Source organism: Capricornis sumatraensis, chromosome 10 (assembly GCF_032405125.1).
Source record: "Capricornis sumatraensis isolate serow.1 chromosome 10, serow.2, whole genome shotgun sequence".
NCBI classification, from domain to species: Eukaryota; Metazoa; Chordata; class Mammalia; order Artiodactyla; family Bovidae; genus Capricornis; species Capricornis sumatraensis.
In genome coordinates, this window is record NC_091078.1 from 36,240,906 (window position 1) to 36,264,373 (window position 23,468).

The window sequence follows — 23,468 nt, forward strand, 5'->3', positions numbered from 1 at the left end:
AGTGGTAAAGAATCTGCCTGCCAAGAAGGATACTCAAGTTCGATCCCTGGGTCAGGAAGATCCCCTGGAGGAGGAAATGGCAACCCACTCCAGTATTCTTGCCTGGAAAGCCCCATGGACGGAGGACCCTGTCCGGCTACAATCCATGGTGTCCCAAAGAGTCAGACACAACTGACCAACTGAACGACGATAGCAACAACATAGAGAATAAAATCAGTATTTTGTAAGTTTAAAAGGAGTATAATCTATAAAAATTTTGAATCATTGTCATGTACCTGAAACTAATAGAATACTGTAAGTCAACATCCTTTTATAAGGGTGAACAAAAAAATTTTTTTTAATTAATAATACAAAACGGGGCAATGACCAGGCAGCTCCCCAGGTTCCGAGCTGGGTGTGGGGGCTTGAACTGATGACCCTCTTTTTGCCCCTCTCTCTAACAGGAGTGGAGAAAACCCGATGCCAGCAGGAGCGGGAGCGCGTCGTCGGGACGGCGGACTCCCCGCGGCCCCAGCCCCCTGGGCTGTTCGTCCCCGAATGTGATGAGCAGGGACACTACGTGCCCACCCAGTGCCACAGCAGCACTGGCTACTGCTGGTGTGTGGACCGTGATGGCCAAGAGGTGGAGGGGACCAGGACTGGGTCTGGGATGAGGCCACCATGTAAGTCGGAGAGCCGCGCTGGAGATGGGACGTCCGGGCATCCGCGAGCATTGCTGGGGACCCTTGGCTGGGGCACAGTTGGCGCTTTCTGCCTGCCCTGAATCCTGACCTGCTCCACTGACTCGAAGCCTGTCCCCTCCCTTCCTCTTTCCCCTCTGCAGCCCCCTTTTCCCTCTCCCCATAACTCACACCCCTCTTCACCCTCTCCCTCCTCTCACCCTTTTCTTTTCCTTTTTGGTGCAAACCTGTGTTGTGCAAATGATGGGCAGGGCCTGCTGGAGAAGATTGCAATTGATAGCAGAAGGTGTGTGTGTGTGTGTGCTTGGGGCTCCTCTGGGTAAACCCTGCGCTGGGCAGCCTGGCCCTTCAGTGGCTCTGTGCTGGGGCATAGCAGGAATGGGAGAGACCAACCAGAGCCCCTCCTCAGCACCCTGTTACTCAGGCATGGAACTCTTATGTCACACCGGCCTCCTGCAAGGTTGTGCCTGAACCTTTAGGTACTTGATCCATTTGTAATGATGCCAGGAACCAACAGCCACAAAGGTTTGTGCCAGCTGGCTCTGAAACAGTCGTGCTGGTAGGAAGGCGCCAAGTTGGGACTGGGGCCAGGCTGTGTGGCACTGGACAGACTCTTGCGTCCTTGCCTTCAACATCTCACTTGAGCAGAATAATCTCTAGGATGCTTCTTGGCTCTAAAATTCAGTCCCAGATGTAGAAAATGCTAATTGTCACAAATTACCAAAATCGAATATAATCATTCTTGACATCTCCATTCACCAGATGGCCAGTAATCATAAATTGATCCCCTACCAGATAGTTTCCCAGAGCTGCTAAGAGGCTGCTAAGAAGGGATCACTCACAAACTTCATTATCCCACCCAGCCAGCATTAACCTGGTGTGTCAGATGCCATGGTCTTGGGGGCATCTGCAGAGGGAAAGGCCCCAGTGTGGGCCCTAGAACCTCAGGGGGCAGGGAAACAGAGGCAGGGTAGGGAAAAGAACCTGAGAGAGAGGGTTCCTCTCTCATTAATAGGCACATGTGATTGTGCAGGGACCACAGTGTACCTGACTTGGGGGGTCGGGGGTTGGCCAGGGAAGGCTTTGCAGGCAATACTGCCTGACCCAAGGTTTTGACAGGACCAGAGTCACCTGCACTGGGGAAGTGGAGTTGAGGAGATCTGTGTTCCAGGTAGCAGGAGCAGGTTGAGGGGCAGGAAGGAAGCCATCAGGAGTTTGTGTCCCATGCCGGGGGAGCAGAGTGGAAGTGAAGACATCAGAGGCTCTGTGCAGGGATCTGCCTTGATCCTGAGAGCAGGGGGGAGCCCAGGAAGGATTTTGAGCAGGTGCTGATGTGACCAGGTTTCAGTTTTAGAAGAGCTGCGAGGAAGGAATGAGACCATGGCCATGGGGAGGCGGGGGCTGCTGCAGTATTTACAGTTAATCCAGGTGAGAAATGGCGAGGGTTGACCTGAGGTGCAGGCAGTGTGTTTGGAGGGATAGATTCTAGAGATTTAAAGAGATCCACCAGATTGGTTTATGTCACTGAGTGGCTATAACAGGCAAGATGGACCGGAGAAAAGAACTGAAAATGAGCTTGGCCATGAGCTGGTTCCGCCCTCTCACTGCAGAGGTCCATAATGTGTCCACGTGGTGAGTGGCAGGACCAGGTCGGGGACCCAGGTTCCCCGACACGCACTGTGTGCTCCTTACCCTCAGGCAGGGTGCATGTCCCCTCCTGGGAGGTTCTCCCATCAGGTGAGCCAGAGCTTTGCTGGACATGCAGGTCAGCAGGTAGGAGGCAAGGCTCCCTCTAAGGGAGGATGAGCCTCCCCCCTCGTTTTGTCCTGGAAAGTCCCGACTGTGTTCCTGCTTCTGGGGCCTGAGGCCCTCCTGCCCCCGTGGGATGGGGTGAGCGGGGCAAGTCCACTCTGATGGACTTGCCTAGACTTTCAAGTCCACTGGGCATGAAAATACTCAGCAGCTTCCCATGGGGGTGCAAGTTCCCTGTGGCCAGGATTTCGGGGGTTTTGCTGTTTCTTTGTTTTGGATTGCTGCTACAGCCTGGATGCCCAGCATCCACAGCAGGGCACCCATAGCCAGGTTAGTTCCATTAAGGGGGAGGCTGAGCCATTTTTTCCACTTGACGTTTAATGTTACACTCAAGCCCTGTGTCATCTTCATCACAAATGCCCTTTGATTGGCTGCGGTCTTCCTGCTCCTTGTGCTCTCAGACATTAATAGGCACGTGTGATTGTGCAGTTTGTGGTGCCGAGGAGGTGACGTGACCAGGGTGTGTGGGTGCATGTGTGTGAGTCCGTGCATGTGCCCACACGTGTGTATTTGTGCGTTCCTGCTGCATACGGGCCTTGCTCAATGCCATCTCCTGCCACCCAGGTCTGAGTACAGCGGCTCCTCCAGTTCACTTTGGACCCCCGGTCCTTACCGCTGTGATCCCCCCTCCTCCCGGGACCCATCTACTCTTCGCCCAGACAGGGAAGATAGAGCGCCTTCCGCTGGAGGGAAGCACCATGACCAAGTCGGAAGCCAAGACACTGCTTCACGCCCCGGTGAGTGTTGGCTGATGGCACTTCAGTGACAGTCTCTGCTTCCATGACCCAGAGCAACAAGCAGGGTGTGGTCAGACCAGGGACTGGGACTAGATCCCTGGACCCAGGGCCTCTTCATTCTGTGTGACCCTGGGTGTCCATCTCTAAATAAGACCACTTTATTCCTAAGTCCCCTCCCCTCCCCCCAGGAGATTCAAGGGTGGGAACAGAAACAGAATGCCTGCTAGAGACCACTTTGGAATCTGACCCCTAGTGGGGGGCATCACCTGCGCTTACTATATCTCATCTGCGAGCATCTGTCAGGTTTGATCTCACCATCCCTGCTAAATTCACAAAATGACTCATCTTTTGGCAGCCACTCAACTCAAGATCCTCATGTCTGGCAGGAGGCAGAGGAGGCAGTAACCAGAGCTTTTCAAAGCCTCAAAGATGTGTTTTGTGAGCTAGGGAATTTTTGTCTGTTAGATAGAGGTCGGACACTTCTGAGAAGCTGTTATTTTAGCTGGGATCCTGACCTTCTGCCAGGAAACCAAACTTAAGACCTGGTGGAGGCTTCCGACTGTGGACTTCAGGGGTGCCAGGACACTGGTGGGCCATCAGGGTCCTCTAAGGAGGGGGAAAGTAGCAGCGAGTGGTCCATCAGGCCTTGGAGATGAAAGTCCAGCAGAAATCCTCATCACCCCTCAGTGCTGGTTGCAGCGCTTTCTTGAAAATTCTGGATAGAAATGTTGCTTTCTTCTCATCTTCCTTCTCCACTCCCCTGTCTCTGCTGCCTGCCCTATTTTCTCTTCCTGCATCAATCTCCACATCACAGATGCCACACACGGCCACACCCACTCTTCTTTATGAGCAAGATCAAAAAAAGTCTGCAAAGTAAAAATGCTTCTTTTTTAAAATTTTATTTTATTGAAGTACAGTTGATTTACAATGTTGTATTAATTTCTGCTGTACAGCAAAGTGACTCAGTTATACACACACACACATATATACATGCTTTCTCGCACTCTTTTCCATTATGGTTTTTCACGGGATGTTGAATGTAGTTCCCTGTGCTATCCAGTAGGACCTTGTTGTTTATCCATTCTCTACACAATAGTTTGCATCTGCTAACCCCAAACTCCCGTTCCTGCCCCTTCACACCCCACTGCCCTGGCGACCACAAGGCTGCTCTCTGTCTGGGTGTGTTTCTGTTTCATAGATAAGCTCACTTGTGTCATATTTTAGATTCCACGTGTGAGTGATGTTGGATGGTATTTGTCTTTCTCTTTCTGGCTTACTAACTTACTAGAGATCTTTAGGTCCATCCATGGTAAAAAAAAAAAAAAATGCTTTTCAAAAGCCTCTTGCAAAGCTGCCTTGATTGTTCTTCCCCAGCACAAAGCCCTCTGATGGATTCCCCTTTCACCCAGAGGAAAAAAAAAAATCAGTTATTTTCATGGCCTTTGGCTACCTGTCCCAACCCCATTTCCTACCCCTGCCCCCTCACTCACTAGCTGCAGCCCTCTGGCCTTCTAGCTGATCCTCAGCTCACCACACACGCTTGCACCTCAGGGCGTTTGCATTTGCTGTCCCCTGCCTGCAGTTTTCTCACTCTAGACCCTTGCACGGCTCACATGCACATTGCACGGTTGACATGTACATAGACGCGGCCACATGTACCTTCCACAAATTTCTGCTGCACATCACCTCTGGGAGAAGCCTGTCCTGGCTGCCCTGTTCAGCCTGCAGCCTCCAGTCACCCTTCTCTGTCTTTTAGCAAACACTCAGCACTACTCAGTACATTGTATATCAGGGTACATGTTCTTTATCTCATGTATCTCTTCCCACCAAGAATAGAGACCTGGATGGACCTAATGTCTGTCATATAGAGTGAAATAAATCGGAGAAAAACAAGTATCGTACACTAAAGCATGTGTGTGGAGTCTAGAAAAACGGTACAGATGAACCTATTTGCAACACAGGAATAGACAGAGACATAGGGAACGGAGGAGTGGATGGGGTGGGGGTTGGGGGATGGCAGGTAAGATGAACTGGGAGATTGGGGTTGACATGTGCGCTCCCATGTGTAAAACAGGTAGCTAATGGGAACCTGCTGTCTTGCACAGGAAGCTCAGCTCAGTGCTGTGATGACCTAGAGGGGATGAGTAAGGGGGAGGTCCAAGAGAGGGGAGATACATATGGCTGATTCACTTTGTTGTGCAGCAGAAACTAACACAGCATTGTAAAGCAACTATACCCCAATTAAAAGAATATAAGCACACCAAGACCAGAAATTGTCCGTCTGTTTCATGGAGGTATTTGTTTCACAGTGGTATTTCCAGACCCCAAACAGTGTTTGCCACTTGAGAAGTATTTACTGAAGGAATGCCTAAGTGATCTTTATGATGTCCTGTTGCCTCACTGAAGCACAAATCCCTCAAGGGGCAATCATTGTTCTTCTCTTGTATCCACCAGCACGCACTCCCAGGTAGTAGGAGTCGGGAAAGCCATTCCCCCAACACCCAGGGGGAGGCTTAAATGTCAAATGAGGCTGTGAGAAGCAGAAGCTGAGATGTGATCCGTGGAGGGGAAGGTGCTGAAACAATATTCACTGTGTCTTTCCTATCTATTATCTATCTATCAATCATTTATCCATTTATGGATACTTCTACCTAGCTATCTGTTTTTACCATCTAGGTATTTTAGTTTAACTGTACCTAATGCCTCCGTTCAGTGGCATTAAATACCACCGTCATCACCATCCATCGTCCCAAACTGAAACTCTGGATCCCTTCACTAATGACTCCCTCCTCCTCCTCCAGTCTTCTGGAACTTCATTCTTTCTATCTCTATGAATTAGCCTGTTCTAGGGGAGCTCCTCACAGTGCTTGCTTGCTCTCTTGTAACTGGCTTACTTCACTTAACATAGTATCTTCAGATTTCATCCATATTGTGACATGTGTTAGAATTTCCTTCCTTTTTATGACCGAGTAATATTCCATCATATGGATATTTCATATTTTGTTTATCCGTTCATCAGTGGAGAACTTGGGCTGCTTCTACTTTTTGACTAATATGAATAATGTTTCTATAAACATGGGTTTACAAACATCTGTTCAAGTCCTTACTTTCACTTCTTTTGGAAATAAACCAGACACGGAATTACATGGTAATTCTATTTTTAATTTTTTGAGGAACTGCCATACTGTTTTCCTTAGCAACTGCACCATTTTGCATTCCCGCCACCAGAGCACAAAAATTCCAGATTTCCCTGCTACTTTGCTAACACTTATTATTTTGTTTTTTTCTTTAATTGTAGCCATACTAATATGTGTGAAGTGGCATTTTGTGATTTTGATTTGCATTTCTCTAGTTAGTAAGGAATCCATCTGCAATGCAGGAGACTCCAGTTCAATTCCTGGGTCGGGAAGATGCCCTGGAGAAAGGATAGGCTACCCACTCCAGTATTATGGAGCTTCCCTTGTAGCTCAGCTGGTAAAGAATCCTCCTGCAATGTGGGAGACCTGGGTTCGATCCCTCGGTTGGGAAGATCCCCTGGAGAAGGGAAAGGCTACCCACTCCAGGATTCTGGCCTGGAGAATTCCATGGACTATATAATCCATGGGGTCACAAAGAGTTGAACACGGCTGAGTGACTTTCACTTCACATTCACAAGGAATGTGAATGAGATGTTCAGTTCATTTCAGTTCAGTTGCTCAGTCCTGTCCAACTCTTTGCAACCCCATGGACTGCAGACGCCAGGCCTCCCTGTCCGTCACCAACTCCCAGAGCTTACTCAAACTCATGTCCATTGAGTCGGTGATGCCATCTAACCATCTCATCCTCTGTCATCCCTTTCTCCTCCCGCCTTCAATCATTCCCAGCATCAGGGTCTTTTCCAATGAGTCACTTCTTTGTATCAGATGGCCAAAGTATTGGAGTTTCAGCTTCATCATCGGTCCTTCCATGAGTATTCAGGACCTATTTCCTTTAGGATGGACTGGTTGGATCTCCTTGCAGTCCAAGAGACTCTCAAGAGTCTCCTCCAACACCACAGTTCAAAAGCATCAATTCTTTGGTGCTCAGCTTTCTTTATAGTCCAGCTCTCACATCCATACATGACTACTGAAAAAAACCATAACTTTGACTAGATGGACCTTTGTTAGCATCTTTTCATGTGCTTAAGGGCCACTTATATATCTTCTTCGGAAAAATATCTATTCATATCCTTTGCCCATTTTGTGGTTGGGTTATTTTGTTGTTGTTACTGAGCTGTAGGAGTTCTTCATATATTTTATCAACCCCTCATCAGACACATGATTTGCAAATATTTCTTCACCTTCCATGAGTTGGTTACCTTTTCACTTTGTTGACCGTATCTTTTACTGAACAGAAGTTTTCCATTTTGATAAGATCCAATTTACCTATTTTTTGCTTTTGATGTCATAGCCAATAAATTATTGCCAAATCAAACGCTATGAGGCTTTCAACCATGTTTTCTTCTAAGAAATTTATAGTTTTAATTGTTACATTTGGATTTCTGATTCATTTTGAGCTTATTTTTGTATATGGTGTAAGGTAAGGGTCTCTGTGTCCTTTATGACCTGACCTCTAAAGAGGAAGTGTTTGCTGATAACTGGTTCTCTCCTAAAACATCTTCCTGGTCTTCCACTTCTGTGGTGTCCAGGGACTTTACTTATGTTTCCATACATATTTTAGAGTGAACTTGTAAGTTTCTACTTTAAAAAAAGGAAAGAAAGAAAAGCCTTCTGGGATTTTGATATGGATAGCATTGAATCTTTAATGCTTAATTAGGGAGAATTGATATCTTAGCAGTGTTAAATCTCATGATCCATTAAACTAATATCTCTTGATTTATTTGCATCTTCTTTAATTTTGCTATGCAATGTTTTATAGTATTCAGCCTAAAATATTTTGGTTTTCTTGCTATTATAAACATTATTATCTTAAAATTCTATTTCTTGCTGGTACAGTTTTATGTTGATCTTGGATTCTGCAACCTTGCTAGATTCAATTATTAATTAAAATATTAGTATAGATTCCCCAGGAGTTTCTACATAAATAATCATATTGTCTTCAAATAGAATAATTTTACTTCTTCCTTTCCAATATTTATGTGTTTTATTTCTTTTTTATGATCTTCAGTTTGTCAAAGGTTTCTTAGATAATATACAAAAAGCATTATCCATAAAAGAATAATAAATTGGACTTTACAAAAATTTAAAACTTTTGCTCCCAAAAAACATCATTTAAGAAAATGAAAAAGTGCTATTTGCTGAGAGAAACTGAAGCAGGTTGCCATGCCCTCCTCCAGGGCATCTTCCTGACCCAGGGATCAAACCCATGTCTCTTACGTCTCCTACATGGGCAGTTGGGTCTTTACCACTAGCGCCACCTGGGAAGCCCCATACATATACATACTTATACACATATGATTTTTATACATAACAGATTTTTATCTGAAGTTTATAAAGAACTCCTGCCACTCAATAATTTAATTTAAAAAATGGACAAAAGACTTGAAGACACTTAATTTTGAAAGGTGTCCAAACACCTGTAAGCACATGAAAGATTCCTACTATCATGAGGCACGAGTAGATGGACCACTCTCACCACCGGTCTACACTTCCAGGATAAAGTCATCATTGGACTGGCCTTTGACTGTGTGGACAAGATGATATACTGGACTGACATCAGTCATCCTTCCATCGGGAGAGCCAGTCTGCATGGCGGAGAGCCGACCACCATCATTCGACAAGGTGGGCAAGCAAGCATCATTCTTGGTTTTGCTTTTAGTAGCCCACGTGGCTCTTGGGGGAGAGAGCAGAGTCATGCAGTGTATGGTTGCTTGCAGGATATGGTGATTGGAGATGGGTTGGGTTCTTGGGCCCAAATATCACCCTTTCTAGCCTTCTCTGAATAGTTCTCCAAGGACTCATCACTAAATCATGAACATCTTAGCTGGGATGTGTTGCTGAAATAAAATTAAAACAGGGTTCATGTCCATGCCTGTCTCTGAAAGCTTATGTAGCCAGTTTTGAGGAATAATAAAGGCTAAACTCAACCATCCAGTTTGGATATATGCATCTCCCTCTGGCTGCTGAGCCTCGAGTTGATTCTCAGACTGTCTGCCCCTTGGGGTGGTCCATTAGGCAATAAACAGAAAAATCATAAAGATGGGAGGGTCACAAGCATATTGGCAAATACTGTCCCTGAGAGGTGAGTCTATTCCCAAGACAGTTTTCAATTTGAAGGGTTATCACTTCAACCTGTAACCTCATGGTGGGGTGGGTCTCCTCTATTCCATCTCACCCTCACTGGACCTTGCTCAGATTGCCAGAGGAGTACAGCAAATTAGGCTGAACTTTTACAGACATTTCTGTTTTTGTTGCATCAGTAATGGTAAACCACATGACGCTTTGGCACAGCCTACCCCTCAACGTTTAACCTCAATTCCTTAATTTACAGGTGCCAATTTAAGCCAAGGACTCTATTATTTTAATGCCTACATTCAACAAGTCAAGACTATTTTAAATGGATATGTTTTATCAAGATTCAAGTCCATTATGACAAAAAGTCCAAGGACCTGTAAAAATTCTCCTCTACTGAAAAGGTCAAATACTGCACATTGCTCAGTCTGTGACTTAACCAGCTGCCTTGCAGAATTTTTCAATCAAAAGACATTGCCATGCCAATGATATGTGCTATGTAAAATCATCTTGTTTTCTCTGCAAAACACTCAAAGGTACATCTTTAAGGACTTCCTGGCTTGGGGGAAAAAGCAAAGATACATCTTTAAAATATTTGAGCCTCTTTGGTATTTCTTTTTACTGATGCTTGGGGCTGAGTGTTATTGTTCAGTTGCCAAGTTGTGTCTGACTCTTTGCAGCCCCATGGACTGCAGCACGCCAGGCCTCCCTGTCCCTTACCATCTCCTGGAGTTTGCTCAAACTCATGTCCATTGAGTCAGTGATGCCATCCAACCATCTCATCCTCTGTCATCCCCTTCTCCTTCTGCCTTCAGTCTTTCCCAGCATCAGGGTCTTTTCCAATGAGTCCACTTTTAGCATCAAGAGGCTAAAGTTTTGGAGCTTCAGCTTCAGCATCAGTCCTTCCAATGAATATTCAGGTTGATTTCCTTTAGGATTGGCTGGTTTGATCTCCTTGCAGTCCAAAGGACTCTCAAGAGTCCTCTCCAGCACCACAATTCAAAAGTATCAGTTCTTTGGCACTCAGCCCTCTTTATGGTCCAACTGTCACATCTGAACATGACTCCTGGAAAAAGCAAAGCCTTGACTAGACAAACCTTTGTCAGCAAAGTGATGTCTCTGTTTTTTAATACTCTATCTAGGTTTGTCATAGCTTTTCTTCCAGGGGCTAAGTGTAGCTTTTCTAATTTAATGTCTCCCTACAACTTTTGATAGTGTCAGAAGGGCCCTTGTGCCTGTGGAACAGCCCCTGGGATATATTTTTCCTTCCTTGGCTCCTTCATAAGAGATAATACAGCAGGAATTAAGCTGAGGTTGCGTTAAACAGGGCGACTATGGACACAGACCTCAGATACTTTTCTGGAAGCCAACGTGCTATTTAAATAATGTCTGCTAGTTTTCATGGCTTGCTTTAATGAATGGAATGAAGTTTCTAATGAATACAAGTTTGAAGATGCCTTTTTGCATCTTAATGCTGTTGAAAATGTTGTTTCTATTATCAGTAATTTGACTTCAAAACCCACAGGAAGTGGGGAGTAGGTCATCGTTTGCTATTTCCTGTTGTTTTTGGAACTGATAATGATCCAAGAAAGCTTTAAGACCAGTAAGAAACATTCCAGACAAAAGCCCACTGTGAAAACACAGAATTAAATCAGAATGTGATCTTTGTAAAAGAAAGATCACTAGGAATACATTGTCTTTTTAATTTCCAAAAAGAGAAAGAAGCTTCCACTTACGTTTTCATCATGGTATTTTCCTAGTGAGTGAAAATGGCAGTGGGTATCTTCTTTTTCTTCCTAATTTCATAATGTCAGAATCCCAGGCTTCTCTGTTTTTCCTCGAGTTAAAGTCCTAGCCAGATAACTTTAATAAGTATCATCATCTGTTTCCTTTTGATACAATCAGTGTGGAATATATTGCTCTGCAGTTTTCCAATCTTGCCCTGACTCACAGGAAAGGATGAGGTTTTCCAGGCCTTTCCTTTGGCTCCTTAGCCTATAAAGAAGTATTTTTCTGGTTGGGGGAGGAGTTCTGGTTGCTCTTGGGTTTGACGTCAAGACCAGACTGTTTCTAAAAAAACAATTGGCAAGGAGTTCCTTCCGGGAACTTGCAAAGATACTCTCATTAAACAGCCTTCCCTGGTCCCATCATTTCTGGATAGCCCATGCCTCTTAGACAGGATGTTCTCGTTCTAAATATACCCTAGAATGATTTCTTCTGATTTTGTCTGGAGGTCTGAAGGGGTCTTTGGAGGTCAGTCTCACTGTCTCTTTGCCTCCAAGGATGTGGGAAATATTTTCAGTCAGTTCAGTCGCTCAGTCATGTCCGACTCTTTGTGACCCCATGGACTGCAGCACACCAGGCTTCCCTGTCCATCACCAACTCCCGGAGCTTACCCAAACTCACGTCCATTGAGCCAGTGATGCCATCCAACCATCCCATCCTCTGTCATCCCCTTCTCCTCCCGCCTTCAATATTTCCCAACTTCAAGGTCTTTCAGATGAATCAGTTCTTTGCATCAGGTGGCCAAAGTATTGGAGCTTCAGCTTCAGCATCAGTCCTTCCAATGAATATTCAGGACTGATCTCCTTTAGGATGGACCAGTTGGATCTGCTTGCTGTCCAGAGGACTCTCAAAAGTCTTCTCCAACACCACAGTTCAAAAGCATCAGTTCTTTGGCACTCAGCTTTCTTTATAGTCCATCTCTCACATCCATGCATGACTACTGGAAAAACCATAGCTTTGACTAGTCAGAACTTTGTTGGCAAAGTAATGTCTCTGCTTTTTAGTATGCTGTCTAGGTTGGTCATAGCTTTTCTTTCAAGGAGCAAGCGTCTTTTAATTTCATGGCTGCAATCACCATCTGCAGGGATTTTGGAGCCCCGCAAAATAAAGTCTGTCACTGTTTCCATTGTTTCCCCATCTATTTGCCATGAAGTGATGGGACCAGATGCCATGATCTTCATTTTCTGAATATTGAGTTTTAAACCAGCGTTTTCACTCTCTTCTTTCATTAAGAGGCTCTTTAGTTCTTTGCTTTCTGCCATAAGGGTGGTGTCATCTGCATATCTGAGGTTATTGCTATTTCTCCTGGCAATCTTGATTCCAGCTTGTGCTTCATCCAGCCTGGCATTTTGCATGATGTACTCTGCATGTAATTTAAATAAACAGGGTGACAATATACATCCTTGATGTTCTCCTTTCTCAATTTGGAACCAGTTTGTTGTACTTTATAAATCTTTGGTTTGAGTTGGAATAATGAAGACCTTGTTTAGAATTAGAAACGATTGTTTCTAAGTCTTAATAAGCTTTCTCTGGTGGGAGTCCTTCAGGGGGGCTTAGATGTTTCCATCATTCATAGTTATGATCATCGTAGGAGTTTAGTGAAAGCTGATACGGAGGGGACTGAGGGTTGGGACTGCTTCGCTATTGATGAAAGAACACAGTGCTGCAGGGATGGTTTATACCAAGTCCCTGGGGCAGGGTAGCTCCATCCTTGGCTCGTCCCCTTCCTGTTTCCACTTCCAGCCGTACTAAATGACCTTCAACTCCATAATCAGCTGAGGGGAAAGAGTCCAAGGTGACCCCAGTAAAATCCTGGTAGGGTTTTAGCTTTTAATTTGGTTGTATTTATAGTCAGGAAATCATTGCAATCTTGAACTCCTGATTAGGTTTGGTGGGTGCTAAAGGCTCGCATTGCAGTCAGCTTATACTGTGGCAACCCCTGGCTTGAAAATCAGTTACTTAGAGCCTAGTGAAGACTTCTGGGGTGTTATTGCAATCACTGACACCCCTTCTTTGTACTCTTAACACTTGTATGAAAGTAATAACAGCTGTGATTTCTTGCATATATTATTTCTCCGCAATGACCTGTTTTCCCCCGCTGATGAATAAGATAAGTCTGTCCCATTCCCCCTCTTTAGATCTTCCCGTGCCTCCCCTTTACATAAGAGATAAGCTCTAAGCTTGTTAACACACGCACCCTAACTTTATCTCTGGCCGCTCTCCACCCTCGGGGTCTCCAGCCACACAGAATGACAGCGTATACTTCAAGCCATACCCGTTCTTCCTTTATATCACTGTGCTGGTCTCCCTGCTTGGAAGGCTTTGACCGGGATCCCTGCCTGAGAAAGCCCTGTTGTTCCTGCAGCAGCCAGCCTTATGAGGCATTGCCTCCCCCAGGAAGTGTTCCTCGGTCTCCCCAGGCTAAGTACAGCGTTCCTGCTCCATGCTCCACAGAGCCTGGAACTCAGCCTGAGCTGTGATTGGCTGCAGGCTCCTGGAAGGCAGGGCCACAGGGTTGGGTATGGGTTGGGTTCCCAGTATGGTACCCATCCATCCATTCCCAATATGGATGGCCATCAAGGGAGTGAGTAGCACTGTAACACTCGTCCCTGAGTGTTATTTATCTTAACAAGCATTTAACACTCCCATGGGTTTTCTCAAAGTGCAAGGGTTCGATGACAGATGAAATAGCGCAGAGTAATCAGAAAAACCTCATCTTACTCATTAAAAAAAAAAAAATCAATAATGTTTGGTGTTTACTTCTAGATCTTGGAAGCCCCGAAGGCATTGCTCTTGACCACCTTGGGCGCAACATCTTCTGGACGGATTCTCAACTGGATCGGATAGAAGTTGCGAAGCTAGATGGGACCCAGCGCCGGGTGCTGTTTGAGACTGACTTGGTGAATCCCAGAGGCATCGTAACAGATTCCGTGAGAGGGTGCGTGCATGCTAAGTCCCTTCAGTCGTGTCCAACTCTGTGTGACCCTGTGGACTATAGCCCGCCAGGCTGCTCTGTCCTTGGGATTCTCCAGGCAAGGATACTGGGATGGGTTGCCCTCCTCCAGAGGATCTTGCCACTAGGGAAGCCCCCGTGAAAGGGTATCTTTGTCTAAATCTGTGTGTGTGTCTATTCAATTTACATCTGCCCTTGTGCATATTCTCAAAGTTTGACTGTAACTCCAGCATTGCTGTCCTGAAATGAATGAGTTTAGGATGAATGAGTCCACAGTTGGTGGTGCATAGATATCTGAGGTGAAGCCAGAACATTTATTATAATCCACCGGAATCATGAACTCAGTACCATGTTCCACTTTCAAATCTTTTACCAAGAGCTTTGTAAGTTGACGGCTCAGAAATTGGATATTTCCACTTGGATTGAATGTTAATCAAATATTTGAGTTGTATCAACCCCAGAAGAATATCAGGGTAGCATCACTGTCCCCCTGGGGCTCCTTCCGGGGGCCCAACCCAGCATGAACAGCTTGGGGGCCCTGCCTCGGGGTTTTGTGAGCACACTCTTTCCCTCACTGCAGGCTCTGAGTCTTACACCCTAGGCTCATGTCTCCTTGATGCTTTGACGTGAGACCGCATCTCCTGTTCTGTGGCCATTTGGCCACCTCTCTGATTTCAGGTGCCTTGACCAGTTATCCTGCCAGTGTTGCTTCTGGGCTTCATCCTCTGGGTCTGCTTTGCCTTCCTGAGTGCTGACAGCATATGAGAATCCCCATGTGTTTATGTCAGTTATGGCGCTCTATTTTTTAAAAACAGTTTCATTGAGATATGTCAGTTATATTTAAGGGAAGTGAAGTTGTTAGTAACAGAATGATTCAAGGGAAAAACCAAATAGAGGGATCTTTACAAAGGCAATGTGTCTTGGCACCTCCAGATCCTTTATAGCCATTAATTTTTATTTTATTTTTAAATTTCTTGGTTGCACTATATGACCTGCAGGATCTTAATTCCCTGGCCAGGTTTTGAACTCATGCCCCCTGCAGTGGAAATGCAAAGTTCTAACCCCTGGACCACCAGGGAATTCCCTATCATAGGTTCTTTTTAAGTGTCTTTAAGTGAACTTTTTCTCATACATCTTCATTATTTCTCTTCCCCTTTCACTTCCTTTTCCTCCAGGAATCTTTATTGGACAGATTGGAACAGAGATAACCCCAAAATTGAAACTTCCTACATGGATGGCACAAACCGGAGGATCCTGGTACAGGATGACCTGGGCTTGCCCAATGGGCTGACCTTCGATGCCTACTCGTCTCAGCTCTGCTGGGTGGATGCAGGTGATGGAAAGCCCCAGGCCTGGCTCCTGGGTCGGAACAGGGCTTCGTTTTTTACCAAATAATCATTGTTATCCACTGTACTATCGAGAGTAGCTATTGAACTGCTATTTTTCTGCACAAACATCAGCTGCATATCTTTGCTTGGAAACTGTTTCCCACAGCTTGATGTAGCCCAGGGAGTATTCTCAATCTTCCAGGTCAGGAGTCAGCAAACTATAGCCTGGGGCCAAATGGTATGGCCACCTGTTTTGGTATAACCTGGGAGCTGTAAAAGGTTTTTACATTTTCAAATGTTACATTTTAAAAGCTTATACAAATTCTTGTATAATGTCCTTGATTTCACCTCTTGGCTCACACAACCTAAAATAGTTACTATCTGGCCCTTTAAGAAAAAGTTTGCTGACCCCCAGAGCCTGTCCTCATCCTGGTACCTATTAAGCAATTCATGACTTACATCTTTGTAGCTCCTGCTTGTCCCCAAGCAGGGCTAAGGCAGGACTTGAAGCCAAGGAAGATAAAGTAAGGCAGTCCCGATGTGTGCTCCTGCCTGGGCAGATTTGGGGTGCCCCTGATGTGGGCAGGATGCTCAGTTGGGAAAGAATGTCAATCATCCATCAAGTCTCTGTTGAGTTCCTCCTTCGTTCTAGACACTTTCAGGTACCACAGGAGATGCAGGAAGTAAAGCATGCACAGTTAAGTGGAAACCCAAGCCTTAAGTTGGTCATAATGCAGGCATTGATGCGCGGCTGTGCGCAGCTGCTCACCCAGTGGGAGCAGCTTAGCAATTCTAAGGGCTCTGAAAACAGGGAGGGAAGGTCTAGAGGGGCTTCAGGCAGGAGGGATTTGAACAGAAGCTGGAACATGGCTTCCTTCTCACTAAGCCCCTGGCTGCTCCAGAAATGGGTGAAGTGGGGTGCTCTTCCTCTGCTCTCGCTCCCTTCTCCCCATCAGAACCAGGTGTGGGTACCGGATGGAGGTGGCACTGAGCAATGAGAGGGGCGTGGGAGGATGATCAGACAACTTCCCGGTTTAGAAGAGCACATCTTGTGTTCTCTCGGATCTGAGCGTGTAATGCTTGCCCTCCTTGCTTTTCGTTTTGGACACAAAGGGGCCATTTCTTGTGTGAACAATGGAGGACTTGTTCTCACCCCACACAGGCACCCATCGGGCTGAGTGCCTGAACCCCGGTCAGCCCAACAGACGCAAAGTTCTTGAAGGGCTGCAGTATCCTTTCGCCGTTACGAGCTTCGGGAAGAATCTGTACTACACAGACTGGAAGATGTACGTCAGCTGCTGCAGCGCGGGGGCTGGGGGACCTGCCCTGCTGTCCTCTCTGGAGGCCACACTCTTTCCAAGCAGCCTCTTGGCTTGACCTTCCCGCCTCCAGAGATGCCCCCTCTGCCTCGCCCTCTGATTGTCAGAGAGGAGGGCAAGAAAGGAGAGGACAGTAACCCTAGGGAAGCAGGGGGTGCCATGTATCATCTGGATGCTCTTGGATGAGCAGCTTCAAGTCCACAAATGGGGACTTCCTGCGCGTGTCCTTTCTCTCCCTAGGAGAGACCATGCCTACTCCATGCCACTATTTTAATTCTTAAACTGCAGTATTCCCAAAGCTCCTTCTTGATGTTTCCTGCAGAAAAGTAGGCTTAAACCAAGCCAGCAGCTGTGGCAGGCGCTTCAGTATAGAAAGTGGATTTCCCAGCTTGGGATTTAGAGCCATAGGACAGAGCTAGCTGACCTTTGTCCTTTCTGTAAGAAGCCAGAGAATTGCAGGCTTCAGGAAGAGGGAGGGATGGCTAGGAAGTAAGGCCAATGTATCTGTTTGTTTTTTTTTTTTCGCGTCTGTCTGTGCTATCTTGTCTGATTCTTTGCCACCCCACAGACTGTAGCCCACCAGGCTTCTCTGTCCATGGGATTTCCCTGGCAAGAATACTTGAGTGGGTTGCCATTTCCTCCTCCAGGGGATATTCCCAACCCAGAGATGAAACCCACGTCTCCTGTGTCTCCTGCATGGGCAGGCAGATTCTTGACTGTCTGAGCCATCTGGGAAGCTGTTTATGGCCTCCAATTTATCCCCCAAGGGCTTCCCTGGGGCTCAGATGGTAAAGAATCCACCTGCAATGCAGGAGACCCAGGTTCGATCCCAGGTTACAGCCCATGGGGTCACAAAGAGTCAGACAGGACTGAGAGACTAACACGTTCACTTTATCCTCCAAGCGACAAAAGAGGTTGCCCTGTAGGGAAAAGTTTAAGCCATTAGATGTGTTTTTTGTTGTTAGTATATTTTTGGGTTTTGTTTGTTTGGCCATGCCGCATAGCATGAGGGAATCTTAGTTCACCCACCAGGGATCAAACCACGCCCCCTGCATTGAAAGTGAAGTCTTTTCCACTGGACCATCAGGGAAATCCTGCCGTTGGATGTGTCTTAACTTTCCATCCTTTGACACTCTAGGAATTCTGTGGTCGCTGTAGATCTCGCTGTTTCCAAAGAGATGGATTCCTTCCACCCCCACAAGCAGACCCGGCTCTATGGCATCACTTCCGCCCTGTCGCAATGTCCTGAAGGTAACTCACCTGTGCTCTATGTAGTCAGGGGCTGGGTTGGCCCCTGGGGCTCAGAGCCCACACTCTGGCCACCCCCTATGTGGCCTCTGGTAGCCCTGATCACAGGGCAGGTGAGACCTAGTCCATTCCATCAAGGGTCTTCATTAATTAGTAGGTAAACCAGATGAATCAATAGAAAATGGTAGGGAATGAAATGGATAGTGGATAAGGGTGAGGAAAAGTATTGACTCTTGGAGTGAGTCTAAAAGTATGCTGTCTTCAGGCTCCAAGGAGGAAAAGCAGTGTTAGGGTCTCTCCTGCTTTAAAAGTTCATCCATTTGGCCAGACAGCAACAATAATAATTGATAGTCATAATAATTGCAAACATGGATGTGATACTTCCTGTGAGCTGGGTACATCCCATGTATTAAAAGTCACTGCATGCTTTGTATCCACTGATTCACTTAATCCTCGTAGCAGCCCTATGATGTAGGTGTTATTATTTTGCCCACTTTATAAATGAGGATACTGAAACCACTTGCCCAGAGTCACACGATCACTTCCAGTATTCATGGCAGCAGACTTGGGGGTAAGTTAGGCAGCCTGGCTGCAGAGGCTATGCCATGGCTTCCTCCTTCCTGGCTTCCCTCTTGCCCCCTAGTGAAGCGGCCAAGCTGCATAGAAAGCACATTCTGCTTTAAAATTCCAGCTCCATGTTATGACCAGAGCTGGAAAACCCTCCCTGAGCTCTGCTAATAGCTTTGTTGGTAAATCTGCATATCCCCCAGATCAGGAATCAAGGTTTTTGCACATTTGGCAAATCCTTAATGATGAGGAAACAGCCAGGAGATAAGCTGAGTTAAAATTTCTATACAGCTTCCTTGTTCTCCAGGACCCTCCCATAAGCTTGGCCTCCCAGAGACCGAACAGGGAGCTAGTATGGAGGTCACTCTCTTAACTGATTGAACCACTGAGCTTACCTCTGCCTTTTCCAGGTCACAACTACTGCTCAGTGAACAATGGTGGCTGCACCCACCTCTGCTTGGCCACCCCAGGAAGCAGGACCTGCCGTTGCCCTGACAACACCCTGGGAGTTGACTGTATCGAGCAGAAATGAAGAGTTCCTTGTGTGCTCTCCGAAGTATTTCACAGCAGCACCCTTCTTGAAAGGGTCCAGACTGAAAACTGTCTGACCTGGTGGCTGAATGGCCACCAGGCCCAGGTCCAACCCAGCCTGAGCCCCAACAGCATTGCCCTCACTGTTCCCCAGAACACATGCCCTCAGCTTCTGGAATGGGAAAGCCTCTACTCCTACACAAAGTCTCCCTGACCCTAACCCTCAGACTAGCTTATACAGCCCTGAGTGAGGATTATATGCCCCATCCTGGTGTTGGAAACTGGCCCCAGCCTTCATACCCCCACGGTGAGCAGAGCTTCCCAGGGCCTGAGCTGCCCCCCTTCTTTGTGGCCTTACGAGCTCAGCCTCACTTTGAGACACCCATTGTTCCCTCAGCTGCTGGACACATCGAGGCTGTGAGCAAAGGAGGGAGTTTGCTCTCCCACAGTTTTTCTTGGTGCTCTGATTTCCCTCTTTATACTCCTAGCATTTAACCCCTGAGTTCTATATCGCCTGCATCCTGCCCAAGGCAGGATGTGAGCAAGCCCTGCCTTTTGGTCAAAACTCATCATGTCCAAAAGATATATGGGTATTTGGTAGATGATACTGAGCAGCCTCTCCCAGATAAGTTATTGGCATTTCTGAAGTAGTTGTTGGTAGTCAAAAGCTTAAATCAAGAGGGTCCAGAGAAATTCAAGGTGCAGAGTCAGATGTTTGAGGATGGGGATTTTATTGATGTGCCTTAAATTATACCAGAGTGTACCAAAGTATTCCTCTTTATCCAAAGCACTTGGATCCTAGCATCTGGTTCTTGGGGCAGCACAGCCCCATTGCTGGCACCTGTGTCCAGCCTCCACGTGGAGACCCATCTGAGATACAGGCTGGAACTGGGGACCCCCTGAAGTCCCTCATCTCTGCCCTCCACCCAAGAGAGCCAATCTACAATCAGTCGTGAGCTCTGTGCTCTTTTGTTCATCCTCCATCCATGGCCCTTGCTCACTGTATTCTCATCCAAAGACACAGTCCAGGAAGGCCAAACTGAATATTTATATGAGTCCTCCAGACACTTTGTTCCTCATTGGTGTAATTAAAAGGACTATTACCACATTTCACATTTATGTTTCTAGAGCTTGTTTAGAAAACATCTCCTGACCATATATAGCTAGTGGTATTTGGTGGGGTGGGGGAGGCGGGTAAGCAGTGACTATTTCCCAAAGTCCTAAAAGAATGGAAATTTTGAATTGAAAGCTAAGGATAAGGAATTTGCGTCAGTGAAGATCGGGTTAAGGAAGTGAGAAGACTCAGTGAAAAGTATCACGAAGAGATTGATGAAGAGCAGAAATGGAAAACCCAAGAGGAAGGATAAAGGAGAAGATTTAACAGTAGCAATAAGAAAAGCTCTTAAATAATGCCAAAGGAAATATATGTTCTTTGTCAGAGGACACTTCTACGCTTAAGGACATGGAAGAATTTCCCTGTTTTTCTCCTTAAGGAAGATATCCCTCTTCTAATCTGCAAACCTCAGTACCCTCAACTCCCCCTTAACACACTGCTTTTCTACAGCACATAGGAGCCTGAATGGAAAGAACTTTTCCTTGAATAATTGGAGTTTGTTTTGAGAAGCAGCTATATCCCCCAGAATCACAAGGTTTGGGGAACACATGAGTCTTTTATGTAGCCCAACCACATAAATTAGTTTAACTTTCCTTTTCTATTTATCATTCCATATCCAACCCTCTATATCAAATGTTTTGTCATGATTTTTATATAATGTTTATAACTTTTATTCATTTTGCTAGATTCATTCTAAAATTTTTTTAAACAGTAAATTCTTAAACTGTGGAAACCATTGAAGGTGCTTATTAACTGTTCCCCAGATTTGTACAAGTATTGGATAACTCCTTGAGTTTACAGCTGTATAAATTTTAGTGCAGAAAATAAACTTTTTTTGTTAAAAAAGTCTTTTATCTTGTTTGAATGAAGATACTTAATCTCAGGAGGCAGATTCACAATGGAAAGACAGTCATTTAATAATCTGCAAAACCTATTTAGCCCCTAGTGTTATAAGGGATGGTTTTTTCCCCAAGTGAGTCGGCAAACTTCAGTTCAGTTCAGTCACTCAGTCGTGTCCAACTCTTTGCAACCCCATGAACTGCAGCACGCCAGGCCTCCCTGTCCATCACCAACTCCCGGAGTTCACCCAAACTCATGTGCATCGAGTTGGTGATGCCATCCAGCCATCTCATCCTCTGTCGTCCCCTTCTCCTCCTGCCCCCAATCCCTCCCAGCATCAGGGTCTTTTCCAATGAGTCAACTCTTCGCATGAGGTGGCCAAAGTATTGGAGTTTCAGCCTCAGCATCAGTCCTTCCAATGAACACCCAGGACCAGTCTCCTTTAGGATGGACTGGTTGGATCTGCTTGCAGTCCAAGGGACTCTCAAGAGTCTTCTCCAACACCACAGTACAAAAGCATCAATTCTTTGGCGCTCAGCTTTCTTCACAGTCCAACTCTCACATCCATACATGACCACTGGAAAAACCATAACCTTGACTAGACGGACCTTTTTTGGCAAAGTAATGTCTCTGCTTTTTAATATGCTGTCTAGGTTGGTCATAACTTTCCTTCCAAGGAGTAAGCGTCTTTTAATTTCATGGCTGCAATCACCATCTGCAGTGATTTTGGAGCCCCCCCTAAAATAAAGTCTGACACTGTTTCCACCGTTTCCCCATCTATTTCCCATGCAGGGATGGGACCAGATGCCATGATCTTCGTTTTCTGAATGTTGAGCTTTAAGCCAACTTTTTCACTCTCACTTTCATCAAGAAGCTTTTTAGTTCCTCTTCACTTTCTGCCATAAGGGTGGTGTCATCTGCATATCTGAGGTGATTGATATTTCTCCCGGCAATCTTGATTCCACCTTGTGCTTCTTCCAGCCCAGCGTTTCTCATGATGTACTCTGCATATAAGTTAAATAAGCAGGGTGACAATATACAGCCTTGATGTACTCCTTTTCCTATTTGGAACCAGTCTGTTGTTCCATGTCCAGTTCTAACTGTTGCTTCCTGACCTGCATATAGGTTTCTCAAGAGGCAGGTCAGGTGGTCTGGTATTCCCACCACTTTCAGAATTTTCCACAATTTATTGTGATCCACACAGTCAAAGGCTTTGGTATAGTCAATAAAGCAGAAATAGATGTTTTTCTGGAACTCTCTTGCTTTTCCACAAACTAAGGGGCTGATAATTGACTTTAAAATAATTCTATCATGGACTTCACCCTTTTAAACATTTTTTTCATTTTTATAAAAATTTGAGCTATAGGCGGTAGCATTTTCTGGTTCAGTTCTGAAGATGAGCTGTGTTTTTTCCCCCTTTTCATATCCAGAAGGAACAAAGATATCTTCCTGGCATTGGCCATGGAGTGAGACCCCTTGGTCTGTTCTCAACTGCCACCAATGCATAGTGCTACCTATGTTGGCCCCTGAGGGGAATGCGGATGGGCCTTTGACTTGGACAGAGTGAAGGGGGCTCAAAAATGGCAGGAATGAGGTTGAGATCATTGTACAGAAGAGACCTGGTGCATCAGGGCCTACCTATAAAATGGCACCACCGATGGAATCAGTTATTAATACATCCTGCTGATGTGGACTTACTGACAGACAACTGATATTAGGTCTAAATGCTAAGACCAGTGTTTTATTCTGGTCATAAAATCTAGATACATTAAAGTGATGTCAGGCATATAGATCAATGGAACAAAATAGAAAGCCCAGAGATAAATCCACACACCTATGGACACCTTATCTTTGACAAAGGAGGCAAGAATATACAATGGAGTAAAGACAATCTCTTTAACAAGTGGTGCTGGGAAAACTGGTTAACCACTTGTAAAAGAATGGAACTAGATCACTTTCTAACACCACACACAAAAATAAACTCAAAATGGATTAAAGATCTAAATGTAAGACCAGAAACTATAAAACTCCTAGAGGAGAACGTAGGCAAAACACTCTCCGACATACATCACAGCAGGATCCTGTATGATCCACCTCCCAGAATTCTGGAACTAAAAGCAAAAATAAACAAATGGGATCTAATTAAAATTAAAAGCTTCTGCCCAACAAAGGAAAATATAAGCAAGGTGAAAAGACAGCCTTCTGAATGGGAGAAAATAATAGCAAATGAAGCAACTGACAAACAACTAATCTCAAAAATATACAAGCAACTCATGCAGCTCAATTCCAGAAAAATAAACGACCCAATCAAAAAATGGGCCAAAGAACTAAATAGACATTTCTCC

At 45.5% G+C, this 23,468-nt stretch overlaps 1 protein-coding gene across 1 annotated transcript in view; it reads left to right on the top strand.

Annotated features, from left to right (window-relative positions):
- Positions 1 to 21,109, top strand: part of NID1 (nidogen 1) — a 99,124-nt gene extending 78,015 nt beyond the window's left edge. Inside the window, exons 13-20 of the mRNA XM_068981722.1 lie at positions 444 to 662; positions 3,057 to 3,229; positions 8,862 to 8,988; positions 13,990 to 14,161; positions 15,352 to 15,509; positions 16,667 to 16,790; positions 17,962 to 18,074; positions 19,049 to 21,109. Coding sequence (XP_068837823.1) covers positions 444 to 662; positions 3,057 to 3,229; positions 8,862 to 8,988; positions 13,990 to 14,161; positions 15,352 to 15,509; positions 16,667 to 16,790; positions 17,962 to 18,074; positions 19,049 to 19,170 — 1,208 coding nt within the window. The 3' untranslated portion in view covers positions 19,171 to 21,109. The remainder of the gene's footprint in view (positions 1 to 443; positions 663 to 3,056; positions 3,230 to 8,861; positions 8,989 to 13,989; positions 14,162 to 15,351; positions 15,510 to 16,666; positions 16,791 to 17,961; positions 18,075 to 19,048) is intronic.
- The last annotated feature ends 2,359 nt before the right edge of the window (positions 21,110 to 23,468 follow it).